General features: G+C 51.0%; 1 protein-coding gene across 6 annotated transcripts in view; it reads right to left on the minus strand.

Annotated features, from left to right (window-relative positions):
- Positions 1 to 16,366, minus strand: part of IQSEC3 (IQ motif and Sec7 domain ArfGEF 3) — a 103,581-nt gene extending 87,215 nt beyond the window's left edge. For all 6 annotated transcript variants that reach the window (XM_047742896.1, XM_047742897.1, XM_047742902.1 and 3 more), the window contains exon 1: positions 15,694 to 16,366. In XM_047742896.1, the coding sequence (XP_047598852.1) occupies positions 15,694 to 16,250 (557 nt within the window). In that variant the 5' untranslated portion in view covers positions 16,251 to 16,366. The remainder of the gene's footprint in view (positions 1 to 15,693) is intronic.
- Positions 16,367 to 17,742: the final 1,376 nt, after the last annotated feature.

Genomic DNA, 17,742 nt, shown 5'->3' on the forward strand with positions numbered 1-17,742 from the left:
TCAGAGTTACACGGCAACACTCAGACAACCTCAGCCAGTCTCCAATCACACACTTCAACTATCTCCTAGCCAGCCGCTCTGTTCATATGCACCAACCCAAGTCACATACCAACAGCAGGAACCACGGCTACACACTAATACTCAATGTGTTTGTAGACACTGGTTTGGGAGAGCAAAGATTCATACATGTAACTATACACACATGCCCCTCACTGCACACACACCTAAGTGCACACACTCCTTAACACGCATACCTCATTCCATGAACATATCCAGGGCCCTCATGAAAATGCATGGGTCCTAACTGCACCCCAAGTCACCCACTTAGTAGAAACTCCCCAAACCTATGCACACGCAAATACATGAATGCACACGCACTCCCCCTTGGATATCCAGACATGCATATACACATGTATCTACAGCCCTCCACATGCAGCCATGTACGCGCACACACACACACACACACACACACATAGAATCGAGACGAAGGATGTTGTACCCCCTTAACCTCCAACCCCATCTCCTCCACTCCCTTGCCTTCTGGCCACACTTTCCTTCTTATATTATTTGAACGCACCCATTTCTTCCAGCCCCATCTCCTCCACTCCCTTGCCTTCTGGCCACACTTTCCTTCTTATATTATTTGAACGCACCCATTTCTTCCAGCCCCAGGGCCTTTGCACAGGATATTTTCCCTTCACATCTTCATGTGGCTCTGTCCCTAGCTTTATTTAATCTCTCTGCTTAAATGTCACCTCCTAGGTGAGGTCTTGCCTACCAAAACCACCTTCCCCCCGTCATCCCCTTATTTTCCCTCTGAGCCCTTATGAATTTATATGCACGTATAGTCTTGTTTAATATCTGTCTTCTTTTGAATGTGAGCTCCACAATGGTAGAGTCTTTGGCCGTGAATCCCCAGCACCTACAGCAGAGCCTGACATACAGTAGGTGCTCAATAACTACCGGCTAATGAACATACAGATAGGACTCGAGCCCTTGAGGAACCTAAATAAATTTTCCATCCTTAAATAACAATAAGGTACTGAGCTCCCCTCTCTCCACTTCCTTGTTCCTGTACAGCATAGCTCATTATATTTTAATTTTTCCCAGCCCCCAGCTAGTCTAATTATTCACAGCACTCATGTGAGTATTTGTGTATGCATGTTGATAAATGAGTGAGCTTGGGCCAATCTATGCTAATGGTTCTTAGGCAGGGAGCAGCATTCTGAGCCCTTCATTTAAATACCCTCGGCCGCCCTCCTTCCACTAACACCCAAGTGAATGACAGTCTCCAAGGCTAAGTCCACAGCAAGTGCATTCTGAAAAACTTCTCTTGGCCGCCCGATGCATGTTACCACATCGTCTGGGGGAAGGCAGTGGAGAGTGGAGGTGAAGACACCGACTGTCACAATCACCCTGCTAGGGCTTGAATGTGGGCACCACCTCGAGTCACCTAACCTCCTCATGCCCCACCCCCCAGCTGTAGCGGGTTTCAGAACACGTATCAAAATAAGCTTATAAATCACTTAACACAGTCCTTGCCAGTGCAAGCTCATGATAAAATATTTGCTTCATTAAGTTATTGTGACTTTTCTCTAGGCAGTGATGCCACCTTCCTCAGTTTCCCTACAGGGCTTTCTGTGGCAGTCTGCAAGTGGAGTTGCCCGTCATGCTGATGGAAACACATGTGCTGTTCCTCCCATCTTCCAGAACAATCTTCTGTCTTGAACTCAGGGACCCCTCCAGTTATCAACCCGCTCCTTTACTCTTCCTTATAGGAAAATTCATCAAAGACTTTTCTGCCCTCATTGTCTGCAGTTCCTCTCCTTCTGTCGTCCTTTACACTTATTAGGGAAATTTCAAACATGCATTTTACTAATCTCCTGCCCCAATATTTTTTGCTGGGGTATTTTAAAACATAACCCATTTTAGATCATTTTAGCTCGAATGTATCTCTAACAGGTAAGAACTTTAAAAAGATATAATAACGGGATCATTATTACTCCTAACTGAATTAACAATAATTGGTACTCAAATTTCCCTGATTGCCTTAAAAAATGTCTTTTTACAATTTGTTGGTCTGAATTAGGACCTACTCAAGGTCCACACAACACATTTGGTTGGTTTGTCTCTTTTCCCTTCTCTCCTAACCCCACACTAATCAGGCTTCTGCCCTGATTGTGTTATCAGAGCTAGGTCATTGATTACCTCCATGTTGCTAAGGCTGATGGGCAGTTCTCCCAGTCCTCACTCTACTCCAGGGCTTATCTCTATGTCCCCGCCCTCCTGGTTGAAACCCCTCTTTGCTAGGACACCACATGCTTCTCCAGCTTTTCTCTTGACACCGGTGTGCTCTAAGTCTCCACTCCTGGTCCTCTTCAGTCTTCTCGCTCCTTGGTGGTGACATCCAGTAAGGCTTTCAAAGCCTCCCCAAATGTATATCTCCAGTCCATTCCAAATGCCTGCCAATCATCTCAACCTTGAGTGTCCAACAGGCATTCCATAAGAGGCATTTCAAACTTACCAGGTCTGAAACTCCTCCTGAATCTCCACCCACCCAGACCTCCCCATCTCCCCCTTCCAGTAACTTTCTCCCAAACTCTTGAACTCACGTCCAATCCCCCTTTCTCTTACATGCCACACTAATCCTTGGTCTGACCACTCATAGCCACCTTCACTGTTACCACCCCAGGTCCTTGCCTGGACTTTACAACAATGTCCTGCCTTCTCTCCTTGCTTCTAGCTTTCTTCCTCTTCAGGCTGTTCTAAACAGAAACTCAACCCAGCGGCCAAGGTTCCTTTTAACCCAATTTTTCTTTTTCTTTTTTTTAAAGATTTTATTTATTTATGTGAGAAAGAGCGCGTGAGTAGGGAGAGGGGCAGAGGGAGAAGCAGACTCCCCACTGAGCAGGGAGCCTGGACCCTGGGATCACGACCTGAACCGAAGGCAGACACTTAACCAAATGAGCCATCTAGGCACCCCTTAGCCCGGTTTGTCTTAAGGTCAAAATCAAACTCATCACAATGGACGTCAAGACCTTATCAGCGTGTCTCAACAAAGAACACTGGTATTTTGGGTAAGAACATTCTTCACTGCAGGAGCTGTCCTGTGCTCTATTGGATGTTTGGCATAGCCTTTGCCCCTAAATGCTGGGGGAGCAACACCTCCCCCTCAACCTAGCCAGCCATTGTGGCAACTAGCATATCCCCACACTTTCCAAACACAGCCCGGTGGATCCTATTTGTAGCATCTCTTACAAGATTTGCTGCACCCCTGCACTCTCCCACTTTGCAACCCTCCACCAACATTTCTGGTTTTGCCTCAGACTATTCTCCCTGGGTTCCCTCTGTTTCTGTCTTACTTCAACAACCAGGCTGTTCCCTCAGTCCCTCAAGGGGGCTTTGCCTATGCCAGCCTCACTCCCCTACTCAGATTTCTCAGACACCACCCCCGCCCCAGGCTCCGGGTCTTTGCCCAGGTGTTACCTTCTCAGTGAGAACTTCCCAGGACTCCCTGTTTGAAACTGTGATTCCCCTTTACTCCCAGGTCCCCTTCTCTGATTTATTTTTCTCCATGACACTCACCCCATCAGATGTAACCAATGTTCTCTTTCTTAATCTTGCTGATTTTTTTTTTCTGTCAGCTTCCTGACGAAAGTTGTGGATTTTTTCCGTTCACTACTGTACCCCAGTGCCTGGAACAGTAGGAACGGGCTCATGGTAGACGTCCGAGTATTTGTTAGGTGGAAGAATAGACATATCGTGACTATATACTTACATAGAGAAGAAAATAAGCGCTTTTAAACCAAGGAATAAAGAATTGACTTCATTCTTAGTCAGGACTGGATTAGGCTCAGCCTGAGGTGGGAAGTAGGGGGAGAGGTAATGGGAAACTCAGTTTCCTCCTCAGATCAGTTCAGGGAGACTTCCTGAAAGAGGTGGTGTTTTCGGACTTGTGGGAAGGAGACTATATACCTTGGCAGCTCCCCCAACCTTGATGCCTATAGGCAACAAAGGGAGCCAAGCTAAAAGAGTGGCAAAGACTCTTCAGGGAAGAAGGCACGCTTCCTGAGTCTTCTTTCTACGGCAACTGATCTGTGTCTGGAGGAGGCTGCAGGAGCACACCTCAGCAGCTGGAGGACCAAGTTCAAATGGAACTCCTAGGTCATGTCTGCCTACCCACCCACCCCTCAGAGAAACACCTCCGGAATGATTACACGGGTGGGCTACCCAGAGCTTGCCTTCCAAACTCTCAGTAGACAAGAAGGAACCTAGATTCACAGCCAGTGGGATACTTCACAGCTATTAAAAAGAATGAGGCAGCTTTCTTTATACTGCATATGGAAGGATCATCAAGACAGATTATTGGGGGGAAAAAGCAAGGTGCAGAACAGCATATCGTTTACTGCCATTTGTGTAAAAGAAAATACACACACATAAACAAATATATACGTGTGTGTGTGTGTGTGTGTATTTGCTTGAAGGTACATAGAATAACCCTGGGAGGATGCATGAGAATTCGTTAACTTTTCGGGGGGGGGGGTTCCTGGGGGTGACAATGGGCATAAGTGGGTTGGAGGGATTGTCAACGAGAAGTCTTTCTGTTCTGAGGCCTCTGGAAGACACAGTGGGGATAAGGAAGAGAGCCCTCTACCTTTGAAAAGCACTTTCTGGCCTCAAAGGTCCCCAAAGAACAGCAACTAATATATCTTCTTGAGTCCTCACTGCCCGCAGGCAGCCTTGCCCGGTGCTTTTTTGGCCTGACCTCCTCATTTCCCAGCAGTCCTACGAGGTTAGGAGTATGCGTATCCCCATTTCAGATAAGAAAACCAAGACTGTCACTGCTGAGTATGGCAGCGAGCACATGACCGAGTGAGGATTCAAACCCAGTGCCACTTTCTGAACGATTATGCCTCATCATAGGTTTCGCCAGAATTCTAAGACTATGAGATTCTATAAAATACAATATAAACCATGGGAAGGCTGAGATACAGCTGGGATTCTCCTGCCCACGTGTCTGGGTACGAGGGAGGCTTGTACCCAGGCGAGGTGGATGCTGTGTAGAAGGTGGACCTAGGTGACACCAGCCTGATCCCCGAAGTCGCCCATGCCTTCTTCTCCCCTTCTTCCCCCAGGTGGATGCAAGCCCACCAGCCTGGGTTGGGGCCTACGGAGGGCTGGGAAAGGATCCGCACCCTCGGGGAAGGGGGCGTGGAGCGATCCTGGCCTGGGGCTGCGGGCAGGCAGCAGCGCCGCGGGCGGCGGCAGAAGCAGCAGCGGCCGGGTGGTGACGCAGCACGGAGGCCCCGACCTTCCCCCTTGGCTCGCGGAAAGGCGCGGGCGGCAGCGGCGCCGGGGGGCTCTCCCAGACGCCGTGGGCGGGCAGCGGTGCGCACGCCGGGAGCAGTCGGAGGGGGCCGTGGGGCTGGGGCTGGGACGGACCGCGGGGAACCGCCGCATTCGAGATACGGGTCGAAGCGAGAAGGGAGAGGGGCGGGGCGGCCCAGCCAAGGCCCGCAGTGCGAGCCCGGAGGGGGCCCGGGAAGGCAGGCGGAGGGGGCGGGGGCGCGGCGGGCGCGGCCGAGCCCGAGCGCACAGGTGCCAAGGCTGCGCCTCCGGAACGGGTGACTCAGCAGCACCGCGCCGGGCGGGGGCGGGCCGGGGGCGCGGGGCGCGTGCGCGCGGGAGGCGGGGCGGGGGGGGCAGGCGCGGCTTCCCCCGGTCGGGGTGCCCGCCCCCGCGGGGGAGCGTGGAGCTCGGCGCTGGGCGGGCGCGGCGCGGGGGCCGGAGGTTCCATCGTGCTGTGAGCAGCTCGCCAAGTCGCCCACGCAGCCGAAAGCCCGGCTGCGCGCACCCTCCCTGCGGAGAAGCCCCCGGGGAAGCGGCCGGGTGAGGAAGGGCTTTCCCCAGGCTTTCCGAGGGAGGGGTTCCTGGTTCCCGACTTCTCCCTTCCAGCTTGCTCCCAGTTTTCACGCAAAGTCCGGAGGGAACCCGGTGGAAATTCCTGGCGCGCTTTAAAGCTGGAAACCCCTACAGAATTCACCTCGTCCCTCTCCCACCTGCAGGGTAGGGCCACCCTACATTGCAGGGGTCTCTCTCTCTCTCTCTCTCTTTTTTTTTTTTTTGAAAAGGAGCGTGAATTCAGCGTCTCCCTTTGTCCCCCATCCTGACCTTCCTTCCTAAGGCTCTTACCATTCGTAAGTCACTTTGTACGTCTAAGCTAGGTTCTTGATGCTGCCGCAACCTCTCAACAACTCTGCCTCTCCTTGACTTAGTGAGTCTAGGGGAGACAGTCCAAGAGTAGGGCAAAGAGTGATTGTCCCCCCCCTTGATCAGGGGGGAGATCAAGGCCCAGAGAAGGAGAGGGGTTTGCACCAAGCTTACATTTGGGGTCTGTGAGGATGGCACAGCCATCAGGACTGAGGGGCCTGGCTTCTGGGTCAGGGTCCTGCCTACTTCTGGAATTCCCTTCAGCCTTCCATGACTGGCTCATAGGAGGGAAATAGCCCCAAGAATGTCAAAGATGCCAACCTAGCCAATTTGGAAGCATCTGGGCCATCTCTGTAAAGACCAGACTATGCCAGGAAACACTAAAACTAGACACAAGCAAGAGCTTCCCAACCGCTTTGTAGAGTTTTTGTCGCTGTTGCCGTTTTAAAATAATCATTGTGTTGAATTCATGTGTTGAATGAAAATTGTGGTGCATTGGAATCATTTATCAAGGAAGAGATTGTGGAATTCCCTTGCTTCTCTGCCTGGGGTGGGAGTGCATTCCTCATAGCAGGGAGACAGCTGGTAGGATCTGACAGCTCCAGAGCCCAGAGAGGTCATGTGGTGCCACTCCCTGGCCAGAGCTAGGACAACTCCGGTCCAGGGAAAACCACAGCGCAGCTTTCCATGCATTACCCTGCTGCTGGGTGTCTGAGCTTCCAAACACAATACCTTAATAGAGAGTCTCCAATCCCTGGCCCCTGCTCTTGCCCACCCTTCAGGCAACCTTCTTCCCAGGAGCTGGCAGCTTTCAGAAACCTGGTCCCCTTCACACCTGCAACGGGGTGAGGGTGGGAGCATGTAGACTCCCCCCATTACAGAGGGGAATACCCAGAAGGAACTGGCTAGCCAAGAGTGACGAAACAATTCATGCAGAGAAGGAGAGAGTACCCAGAGTCCTGACTGTAACCAGACCAGGGAGTCATGGGGAAGCAGGAGGAAGACCTACGCTGAATTTTGCCATGAGGTCCACACATCTTTTTATGGTGTGTGCTGTGATCCCTCTCCCCCACCCCTAGTAACATTCACCCCTGCGCAGCCATAACCATGAACACATCTGCTGCTTATACACAACTGCTCACCCTCTCTTCGGGGTCCTGACATTTCCCTGAACAGAGCTGACACTGCCCGGTCAAGAAATAGGAGTAAGAGGCCTGGAGCCTGAGGCTGGTTCCTGTTTCATCCCCCAGGCCAGAATCCAGCTCTCTCTTTTCTCTTTCCACCTGGAGACATGGCCACATCTTGGGCTTCCTTTCCCTCCCATCATCATAGACCAATTGCCTATTCCTGGTTCAAGCTTCTGGCAAGGCCATGGGCCTGGGGCAGGGTCACTGAGATGAAACACTCAAAGGGCTTTCTCATGCTTAATTCTTAACATGGTTTCCCACACGGAGGACTGGACTGGTCTGGGGTTAGAGGCTGGCAGCAGAGGGAGAGGAGGCCTTTGCAGGCTCATGGAGAGGATTGGGGTGGTAGAAACCCTGATGTGGCCATCACTCCCCAGCTGGCCTTAAGAGCTGAGCCTCTCATCCAGCTTCTCTCTTGTGCTCAGCTGCAGACTCTGGGCTTTTGGGCCTAACTAAGCACAACCTCCACCCCCAGCAGAGATTCCCTCCGGCGGAGACATTCTTCAGCCTGGACACCTTATGCTTACCTCCCTCCACCCAAAGATTGCTGAGCCTGCCTGGGACCTACATATTAGGAGATTGTTTCTTCAAGCAGTATTTATCAAGCTCCTACCAGATGTTGAGTTAGCCCCTCATCCCCCATTCTCTCCAGGCCCAGGTAACCCCAACCTCTACCACCTGTTAATGCTCTCACCCACCTCTTCCCAACCTCACCACAGACCCCAATAGAATCGTGTGAAATTTTGCCATCTAGAGAATTATTCTAAGACCCTAGGAAGGATCGAAAGAGATTACCCAGTATCAGGATGCTCCTTAAATTCCTGCTGAATGATTTTTACCCATGAAGCTCATTGGGCAAGTATCCCTTCTACAGCCAAGATAATCACTTTTCCGAGGCAAGCCAATGTGGGAGTGCCCTGGGTCCCCCCGCCACTCTGCTTGCCAGGTCCAGGCCAGGCAATTCCAAATCCCTGCAAAATATGGCAGACATAAAAATCATTTAGGCTTTCAACAACCTCCCCTGTGAGCCTTTCCACTCCTTCTGAGCCTCCTGCTCTGTCTCTTAGTCAACCACTGCGTCCATGGCACCCCCCTCCCTTATCAAATCCTTTCTCAGACACTGCTCACATCAGAACTCTTTCATGCTGAAGTGTAAAGGCTGATAGAGCTAAATGTGTTGTTTTTCTCCTGTCCTAGGAGAATTTGCATTTTAACAAGGGGGATAACCTTGAAGTATTGAAAGGAATCTCTAATTGTGGAATTGCTGGCAGAGGTGAGCTATTCTGAAAGGCAGAGACCTCTCTGGGACCCTGAGTTCACATAACTAGCTGTAGGTCTGGCCCCGTACACCCACGGAACAGTCCTGACCAGTCCTGACGGGGGCCCGTCACTGGATAATGTCAAGAGCACCAGGGGAAGAATTCTAGGTCTCTTTCCACCACTAACTCATCTGGAAACACCAGTCACTTCTCTCTCCAGCCATAGTTGCCTTACGTGCCACAGTAAGTTTGGAGCCACGGCCCTTTTCGTACCTTTCCAGCTCTGACCTTTGCTTGACCTCCCAGCGGGGCTGGAGGACCTTGGCCCAGCTCCGAAAGCTCTCCCACCCCTGCAGCTGTGGCCTGGAGGGAAGGGCCCAGTGCCGGCGCGGAGCGTGGGGAGGCGCTCGGACAGGCGTGCATGGCCTCAGTCCATAGTCGCCTGCCTGCCTGCTGGGGACAAAAGGTACCACTCAGCACATACACCGGGCCTGCAGAGTTACATAACCCTCCCAGATGGGATATTCCAAGGAGCCACCGCAGAGCAGCCCGTGCCTCTGCTGTGCCCAGGGCCACCCGTGCCACCTTTGCCTGTGGTGTCCGCATAGCCACAGCTGCCCTGGGAGGGAATGTCAGAAGCCCATTGTCTTTTCTGTTTTTGGTTTTTTGCTTTTTGTTTTTTCCCAGACGGCATTTCATCTAAGGAAGTCTTAGGAGAAGAAACTCTTTTATCTAGCCTTGACCCGAGAAAGTAGAATCCTCCCGTAACCTCCCTGCCTTCCCCCTCAACCCACCACCCCAAGTCCCACAACACATCAGGCTGTCCTTTCCTCAGGCAAAACCTGCTGGGCTTTGTTTTTTGTTTTTGTTTTTGTTTTCAACTTTTGGACCTCAGGAAGAGCTGCAAAGAACAGGGCTGCCCTTTCAAAATTCCCAGGATGGAAAAATTTGGACAAATGGATGTAGGTTTCATTCCAGGGAAGTGGGACACATTCTCCTGGCCCAGACTCCATTCCCCTCACCTCTTACTTTTATCCTCGACAAGTTCATATACTAGAGGAGACTGTGACTTCCCCATTTGGAAAACGGGCAAGATCATTCTTAATCACCACGGGGCATTGGTGATCCCTTTGATGTCCTTAGGAGAAATGCAAATCATCTTAAAATGCAACAGAAGACATTTCAGTTGAGCTTAAGGAGGCATTTCTCAACAATAAAGTTGTGAGACCCCATCACAGATCACTAAGGGATGGTGGATTTGTCCTGCTTGGCTGCATTTGAAGGTAAGCTCTACAAACGAAATAGCTTGGGTGCACACTCTCCAAAGAGAAAGGGGCAGATGAGAAAAGGGCACATGTAGGAAGCTGGCTTCGAAGCAGGAAAGGGATCTTGAACTTGGTTTCAGGTCTTTCATTGTGGTCTGACTGGGGATGAGCCCTGGGCCTGGGTTGTTTATCTGTAGAAATGCTACAATGTCTTGAGCACTTATTAGGTTTCCAGAACAATATTTTAAAAATGATACCATTTAATTTTTAAGCTTTACAGCAACCCTTCCAAGTATATGTTACTTTTCATTTTATAAATGAAAAAACCAGAGGCTTAAAGAAGGTAAATAATGACTATAAGTTCTCACAGCTGGTAGGGGATAGAGCAGGACTCACACCCAGAGATGTCTGACTCCAAAGCCCATGTTCTTAACTACCTGGATCTTGAAAATTCTGTGATTCTTTAGTTCCTTAAGTTCCCTTCAGCCTGAAAAGTCTAAAAATTTCTCCTTCATGCTGCTCCTCACCCTTTTTGTTTGTTAATGCCCTCACTCCTTGAAATGGAGATGACCGCTACTTTCCTCCCCAAAACAAGAAACCCTTTGCAGCCTGGGTGAGAACCTGCCCTGTGTGCTTTTCCAGAAGCAGAGGAAGAAGGTGCTGGAGTAGCCCAAGCCTTGGAAATCCTGCCAGATGGCCTTGCATTTGGGGGTCTGCCAGGTGCAATGAGAGTGTTCCCGGGACCTCTTACTAAGAACCCCCATACCAAGCTGCTGCTTAGCTAATGTCCAGGGCCACTGAGAGTATGTTTGGGCCCTAGTGAGAAGTGTTGAGGCTCCCCAGCAAGGTCAGTCTGTCTAAAAATCTTTACCTGGGATTTAAATTCAGGATCCAATTCTCTTTCCAGACCACAGGTCCAGCTGTTGGTTCCAGCTCTCCCCTCTTCTTCAGGATCATTCTCACTTTTGTTGGCTCTCCCCCTACATCTGACCCCATCTGCCTTGTCTCGTAAGTGATCTTTGAAACTCGGGACACACAGATATCTGCTCCATCAGCAGAGCCAACTACTGCTCCTCTTGTTGGGTTTCAGGCCAACAGGAGAATGTTCCAGGATGCTCTCATGGGGCCCTTGTGGTGTTCGCTATGTGGGCTCGGGAAGGGCTTTGGAGTAAGGAAGGAGAACTCGAATGGAGCAAGGCACCGGGAGCTGGTGAGGAGGACAGAGAACAGTGGGTTTTCCCAGAGGCAGGGGTGACTCGTTTCTCTTGAGCTATGTTCTTTTTGGATGAAAGGGAGGAAGGTCTGGGCTCTTGGGCAAGCAGGGAACAGAAAATCTTTACAAGTGCCCACTTTGTACCAGCTTCTAGGGTGAGCAAAAAGATGCATACTCCCTCCGCTCGGTGAACCTTCCTTCTGGCCCCATTTTCCAGCTTACCAGCTGGAAGTCCTCTCCTTGCTGGGGGTAGAGGAGAAAAGGAGGGCGGGCAGTTTGGTGAGCACTGGCCTTCATGTTGCTTCCTCAGCAAGCAGGCCTTCCAGCCACAGGTAGACAAGGACTCTGAGTGTTAAGGCTCTTCTTACTCTGCTGATAGGGTTTAGCCTGGTGGGAAGTGATTAGGGTTGGGGGTACTGTACTGTCCGAGGATGGAACGATATGCATATGCAGTACAGGTCTCTCCATGAGTTGAATCTCTGGGTCTCCATCCTCCTTCCAGCTGCCCTTGGCCCTTACTCTTCCTGACATAAACCCTTGACTCCAACCAAGAAAACCTTCTCTCTGGGCTCTCAGTATGCTCCCCCTTGTCACCCTGTTCTCTTCTGATAGACGGAGCAGCAATCTGCTTACACTTGCTTGGATGTTTCTAGATATATGTTTCAGGTGTGTTGACAGGGACTGCTTGCTTCTTTCCTGTTTTTCCACTGACAGACAGACCTTCACACTCTCTTAGTAGCTCTCAGAATGGGCTACACAGGAGCCACCATCTCTAGGCGGACGACCCTGACTCAGTGGGGACAGAGACACCTGCTCCAATCAGCATTTTAGACAACAGGCTAAAAAGCACATCTAATGATTGTCTGTCCTTCAGCCTCCAGTCATTATGACACCGTGGAGCTCAAGTGACCCAAGATTTGTTTTATGCTTAAAAGGTGAGAGCAGAGAAAAGGAGACTTCACTGAGCTGCTGAAGTGGAACCAAAGGAGAGATGGAAGGAAGAAAATATGGGAGAGAAAAAGAATTTGAGGGGAGAGAAGAAAGGGGGAAGAGAGAAGGAAGAACAAAGAGAAGGGGGAAGGTAGGGAGGAAGAGAAAGTAAGAAGAGGAAGATGAGGGACGAAGGAAGAGAGGAGAGGACAGGAGCTACTGAGCCTTTCAGACTTCCTGACTACTTGGAGGTGGGGGGTTTGGAGTAGTAGCTGAATTTGAATTATAATTCAAGAATCTTATCCAGCCTCCGGTAATCCCCTGCCTCGGGCTGGAGAACATGGGCTGTAAATGCATGGCTGGCTGGGTGGGCATACGTGTTCAGACAGAGAAGCTGTGGTCCCAGGGAAGCCAGTAGCCTCTGGTAGGGTCATGTGCTTCCACGGCATGAAGTAGGCTTTGCCAGATCAGGCTGAGGCTCTGACTCCAGCCAGGAAAGGGATAATCAATTCTGTAGATGCTGTGAGCCTTGATTGAAAAAATAAAGAGGAGGAAGCTAGATAGCTGCTTTCATTAAGAGGCAAAAGCAGTGGGGGCTGGAGCTTAGCAAGAGCCAGGAAGCACGCAGAGAAAGAACGTTAACCCCTCCAGCGTCTTCCTTCCGTGATATCTTTGCACTCACCCACTCCTTCATCGTCACTTCCTTGGCCTGACCTCTAAGACCACCACCTTCCTATCGCCCTCAGCTGAAGAAGGGAGAGAGGCCAGGCTGCATAATAATGCAGATCTGATGACAATTAAATGATGCATTATTTCCCGGGCCCAGGTTCCCCGGGTCTCTTGCCTCTCCTGGATTTGGGCAGGAAGAGGAGCTCTGGGTACGAGACAAACTGTGTGGGAAGATAATGCGTCTAACACAGTGCCTCTCCCCATGTAACCCTCATCCAACCCTCAGCAACCTCCCCCGGGCCGCATCTCTACTATAATGAGGCCAGAGAAGGGCAAGTAAAAAATGAGAAAGGATTTCAGTAAAATTATGATCGGAAGACCTCATCTGCCATGTCTTCTTCTTACTTCAGCGTGCCCAGTAGAGAACTGATTCAGCAGGGAGCTCCCCAGAAGAAACACCAAGGAAAGGGCTGCTGCCTCTATTCTTCCTCTCCTCACCTCACCCTACCCATAAAGATCTCTGCCTGCTGGTTACATCCAGCCCTGCACTGCTGAGAGGTATGGGTAGAGGAGAATAGCCATACAAAATGGGGGTCAAGGGTAGAATCCAGATGGGGCCAAATGTAATCGGCAACAGTGAGACATTACTGAGGTTCTGTGGGGGAAACTTGGGTTGAAGTTCAGCGAAACAGTGAGGAGGAACGAGTGGCACAAAAGGCATTCAGCGAGCCAAGATGTCCATGATTTCACATCCAAGGGGAGAGAGTGTTGCAGAGGGGAGGTAAGATGCTCTCTCTGTCTCTTGGTGTCCAGGCTCGGGGAGCAAGGGGAAACACTGGAGGAGCTGGAGGAAGGAGGGGGCTACTTGGGGTATTAACCTCTTAGTGCCTGGCACAACTTCCTAGGTGAGAGATTTTTAACAACTTTCACTCTCCTCTACCATTCTAATTATTTCTTATTTTTGTTCTGCTACTATGGGAAGCAAAAACAGGACAAAGGAGAAAGAAAGATGAAGACGCTATGGGCAGGAGAGCTCAGGCTCTTCAAGCTACTTTGGCGGCCACAACAAAGTCCTTTTCCCAGAAAAAATGATCTTTCCTCAACCCTTTTTGCTCATAGTCCCCTGAAAACATGCAGAGAATGTGGGGAAGAGAAAGGAGATACCAAAGGGCATGAGGAGAGGAAGCAGGTGAAGAATCATAATTATCAGGAAGCAACCCCCAGAAAAACAAATGAAATAGGTCTTTCCCCCCTATTTAGGGGAAAGCCACATAACACCTTGTAAGAACATTGTCTTGTTGAATCCTGGGCACTGAGGGAAACCTGACTTTCTGCTTTTTATGCCAGATAAGGAAAGAAAACTGAAATTGAAGGAAGGACATATGGGCCATTGGGGGAGCTGGGGAAGAAGGCTGCATCTTTTGGGGACTTGACTCAATCGCTATAGGTCTGCCAAGTTAGATCATCCTGGGTCTTCACCCCTAGGAGCCCATGGTTCCAGTCAAGTCTACTCTCTATGAGTTAACATATCCTTCCCCAACTTCTCTAACTACATAGATATGAGGAGAAAATGAGTTTTGAAGGAATACGCCAAATCCTCACAAATATCTGCAGACTTGAAACATGCCGAGACTGGATGAGATGAGATTCTTGGCTCTCCTTCCTCCTCCCTCCTCCCCCCACCCACCTCCTGTAACATCACCATTGTCAGTGTCAGGTGCTGACTAGGTACTGATTTCCCCTGAGCCGTTCTTCCATGCAGTTCTCCCATCACCTGTATACTCAGAGGAAGGAAGCTGATATGTCACAGCCTGCCCAATACAGAGGAGAGAACATTCCAGTCCTCTTTCATCTCTTCTTCCCATGTCCCTAGTTCATAGACATTGAAAGTAAAGAAAGAGCTTGAGGTCCTAGAGTCCCTCACTGGGGTCTAATGAGTATATTTCTCTCAGGACCCAACATGAGATTCCTAATATCACCAAATAACCAAGTGGAAGTAAGAATGCAGTCACCAGCCATAACAGAGAGAGATTTAAACATCCAAATGCCAACAACTTCGTTTGCCGACTCTCTCTCTCATCATTGTTCCCCTTCCACAATTGCCAACCATCCTGCACAGAAATCCTCCTTGAGTCAGAGGGAAAGAGCTATAGCCAGATTGAGTCCTCATACTGTAACTGAGTCCTCCATTGGCTTGGTGTGTTGTGTCTTTGCACCCCTTTGGTTCTGTGGGGATTCAGAAGAAAGATGCCCACTCAGGTCAGCAGAGTAAGCTTTCCCAAAGAGCCACTCCTGGCTTTGATCCCACTGCATCAGTGAAAGAGCTAGACTCGTTCCCCTGGGAAATGCTTTCTCCCACCCTTTCTCTATCCCCAGCACCCCTGCCTTCTCACATCATTCCTTCTTTTCAGCCTTATCCCCTGCCTCCTAAATTTTCTCAGACCCCAATTCTACTCTTCCTGGACCCTAGTCCTTTTAAAGCTCTTAACATGCATCTTTGCCAAGCCTCTGTCTCTTTCCATTCAAATAATTTTACTACCCAAACTCCCTTCCAAATTCTTCTTAACTTAAAAAAAAAAAAATTCAGCTGTTCTTTTTTCTTTTTCAGTGTAATCTTCATCACAACTTCCTCCCGATCTTGTCCCCTTTAAAATCTGCCAGTTTCTGATATCCCCAATCACTTAAAAATCCATTTCTTCCCTTCTTTGCCCCTCCGTAAGGGTCTGGATTCTCTTTTGCTCCAACATCCCCTGAAACCTCTCAAACACTGATAACAATCCCTCTTTCCCCCCAAATCTCCTTGACACACTTCTACGTCCAAACATCTTCTCATCTCTTCACTTCAGGTTGTCCTAGTCCTTCAGACTCTTAGGGGATCCCAATTTCCCCCTTATCTCCTCCTTACACCCATTTGCTTCCCTTTCTATCACTACAATCCGCCTCCCTTCTTCCCCACTCACTCGGGTCTCCTGCTCAGGACGCCCTTGCCGAGGGCGGCGGGGGATTTGTGCTGAAGGAGGGTTCCAGCGGCAGTGCAACAACTCGGGGGACGCTCCTTCTCTTTGTCGGCGACGGCCCCAGGCGCCACTGGGTGCTGGTGGGGCGACTGAGGTGCCTGAGCCCTGCTGCTGGGGCCCGGCTGGGGCTGCGCCAGGAGCTGTCCGTGGTGCTGAAGCGGTGGCTGCTCAGGCGCGGGCTGTGGCGCTGCGGGCGAGATCTGTCCGTGGTTCTGGAAAGGTTCCTGGGCCCCGGCGGCGGCAGCGGCGGCAGCGGTGGCCGGGGTGGCAGGCGGCAGGGCTGGCGACGGAGGGATGAGCCCGGGCGGAGGCTGGGCTTGCAGCAGCTGCTGGTGCTCCCACAGGCTGCGGTTCTCGGCGCTTAGCTCGTCCAGCCGCCGCTCCAGCTCGTCGATGCGCTGGCGCTGGGTGTGGATGAGGCTCTGCTGGTTCTGCACGATGGCCGTGAGCTCCTTGAGGTAGAGCACGGCACGCACCGGGTTCTCCAGCAGGCTCTCCATGCCGCCCGCCGCCGCCTGCGCCCTGCCTGCGCCTCGGCGGGCGGCGGGGAGCGCGAGGGCGCGCAGGAGCCGAGCAGCCCCAGCAATCCGCTCGCCTCCCTCTCCAGCGGGCCCAGCCTCCCTCCCCGCCGCTGCCGGCGCCGCGTCACCGCCACACAGACATTCACACACGCACCGAGGGGCGGGACCGCCGCGCCAGGGTCCACCCACCCACCCTCCCACCTCCAGGCTTCGTGAGGAGTCTCGGCTTCCTGAAGGGCTGACAGGGATGGGAGATGAGCGAGGGAGTGGATAGAGGAGCAAGATAAACGAAGGGGACCAGAGATAGATAAATCTGGAGACCAAAAGAAAGCGGGTGAGGTGGACTTAGCAGTACTGGGAGAGTGCCCTGGGATGGGTAGAAGAAGAAAAGCAGATAAGGAAAGAGGAAAAGAAGAGGAAGAGGCCGGGAGAAGGAGGGAGGGAGGGGGAGAGAGAGAGAGAAGGTGGCAAAGGGAAGAGAAATAGATTTGAAACGAGGAAGTTTCAAATATATGAAAGATCGCATTCTTTTTCCTGGGTCCAACCATCCCAGAGGTTATGGGTCATCTTAAAGACCTTCTGAGGAGAGGCCACACTTGCCTCTTTTGTACTCAACAACCTATTCTGCTGGGGAATTCCCTGGGATACAAGGATCACAGAGTTATAAGGGACCCTAGAGAACATCTAGTCCTTCTTTATTCAGCCAAGAGGGAACTTAGAGTGGGAAATCTGTTTATGGTGGGTTTTCTCAGGAAATGAGACCTCAGGACAGTTTCAGCCACTCTAATATGAACATTAACTAAATAAACCAGGTCCTGTGTGTTGGGTCCGCCGCTCTGGGAATGCAGGAGAAGCAATAGAAATTACGCGGGGCCGCCATCTTCCAGCACCCCCCCCCCCCCCCCCCCCCCCCGCTTTCCTAACCCTTGACTCTCCCGCCATAAGGATGTATGCCCAGGTCATGTCTCCACAAGTAACCGGATACCTATGCAAGAAACCGGAACATCAGGACTCCCCCAACCCTCCAATCCCCGAATACCGTACCTTATATGGCTGTGAACCTATTCCCTCTCTTAACCTAGATAAAATACCCACTCGACCCCCTCCCAGCGCGACTTCCCCGACTCCTCTTTCCAGAGTCAGTACCTCACCTGAGGGTGCCCACCTCCTTCCGGTGCGACTTTTCTGGCTCCCCTTCTCCTGAGCCCTGAAACTTCGCTGGAGAACGCCTTTAATAAATCTTGCCTTGTGCCTACCTCGCCTGGTGTGTTTATCTCGCCTGTAAAACCTTACACTGTGTTTCGTGGCTCAGGCTTCCAGAAACTTCTGAAGAGATCGTTCTGTTTTAAAAAAACATTTATGCAGTGCATTCTCCTACAAACACTGGGCTAGGTGGTGGTAAGATCGAGATGACTAGGATGGAATCTTTGGGTTTTTGAAGCTTACAATTAAGTAGGTGAAACAGGTAGTA

Source organism: Lutra lutra, chromosome 8 (genome assembly GCF_902655055.1).
Source record: "Lutra lutra chromosome 8, mLutLut1.2, whole genome shotgun sequence".
NCBI lineage: Eukaryota > Metazoa > Chordata > Mammalia > Carnivora > Mustelidae > Lutra > Lutra lutra.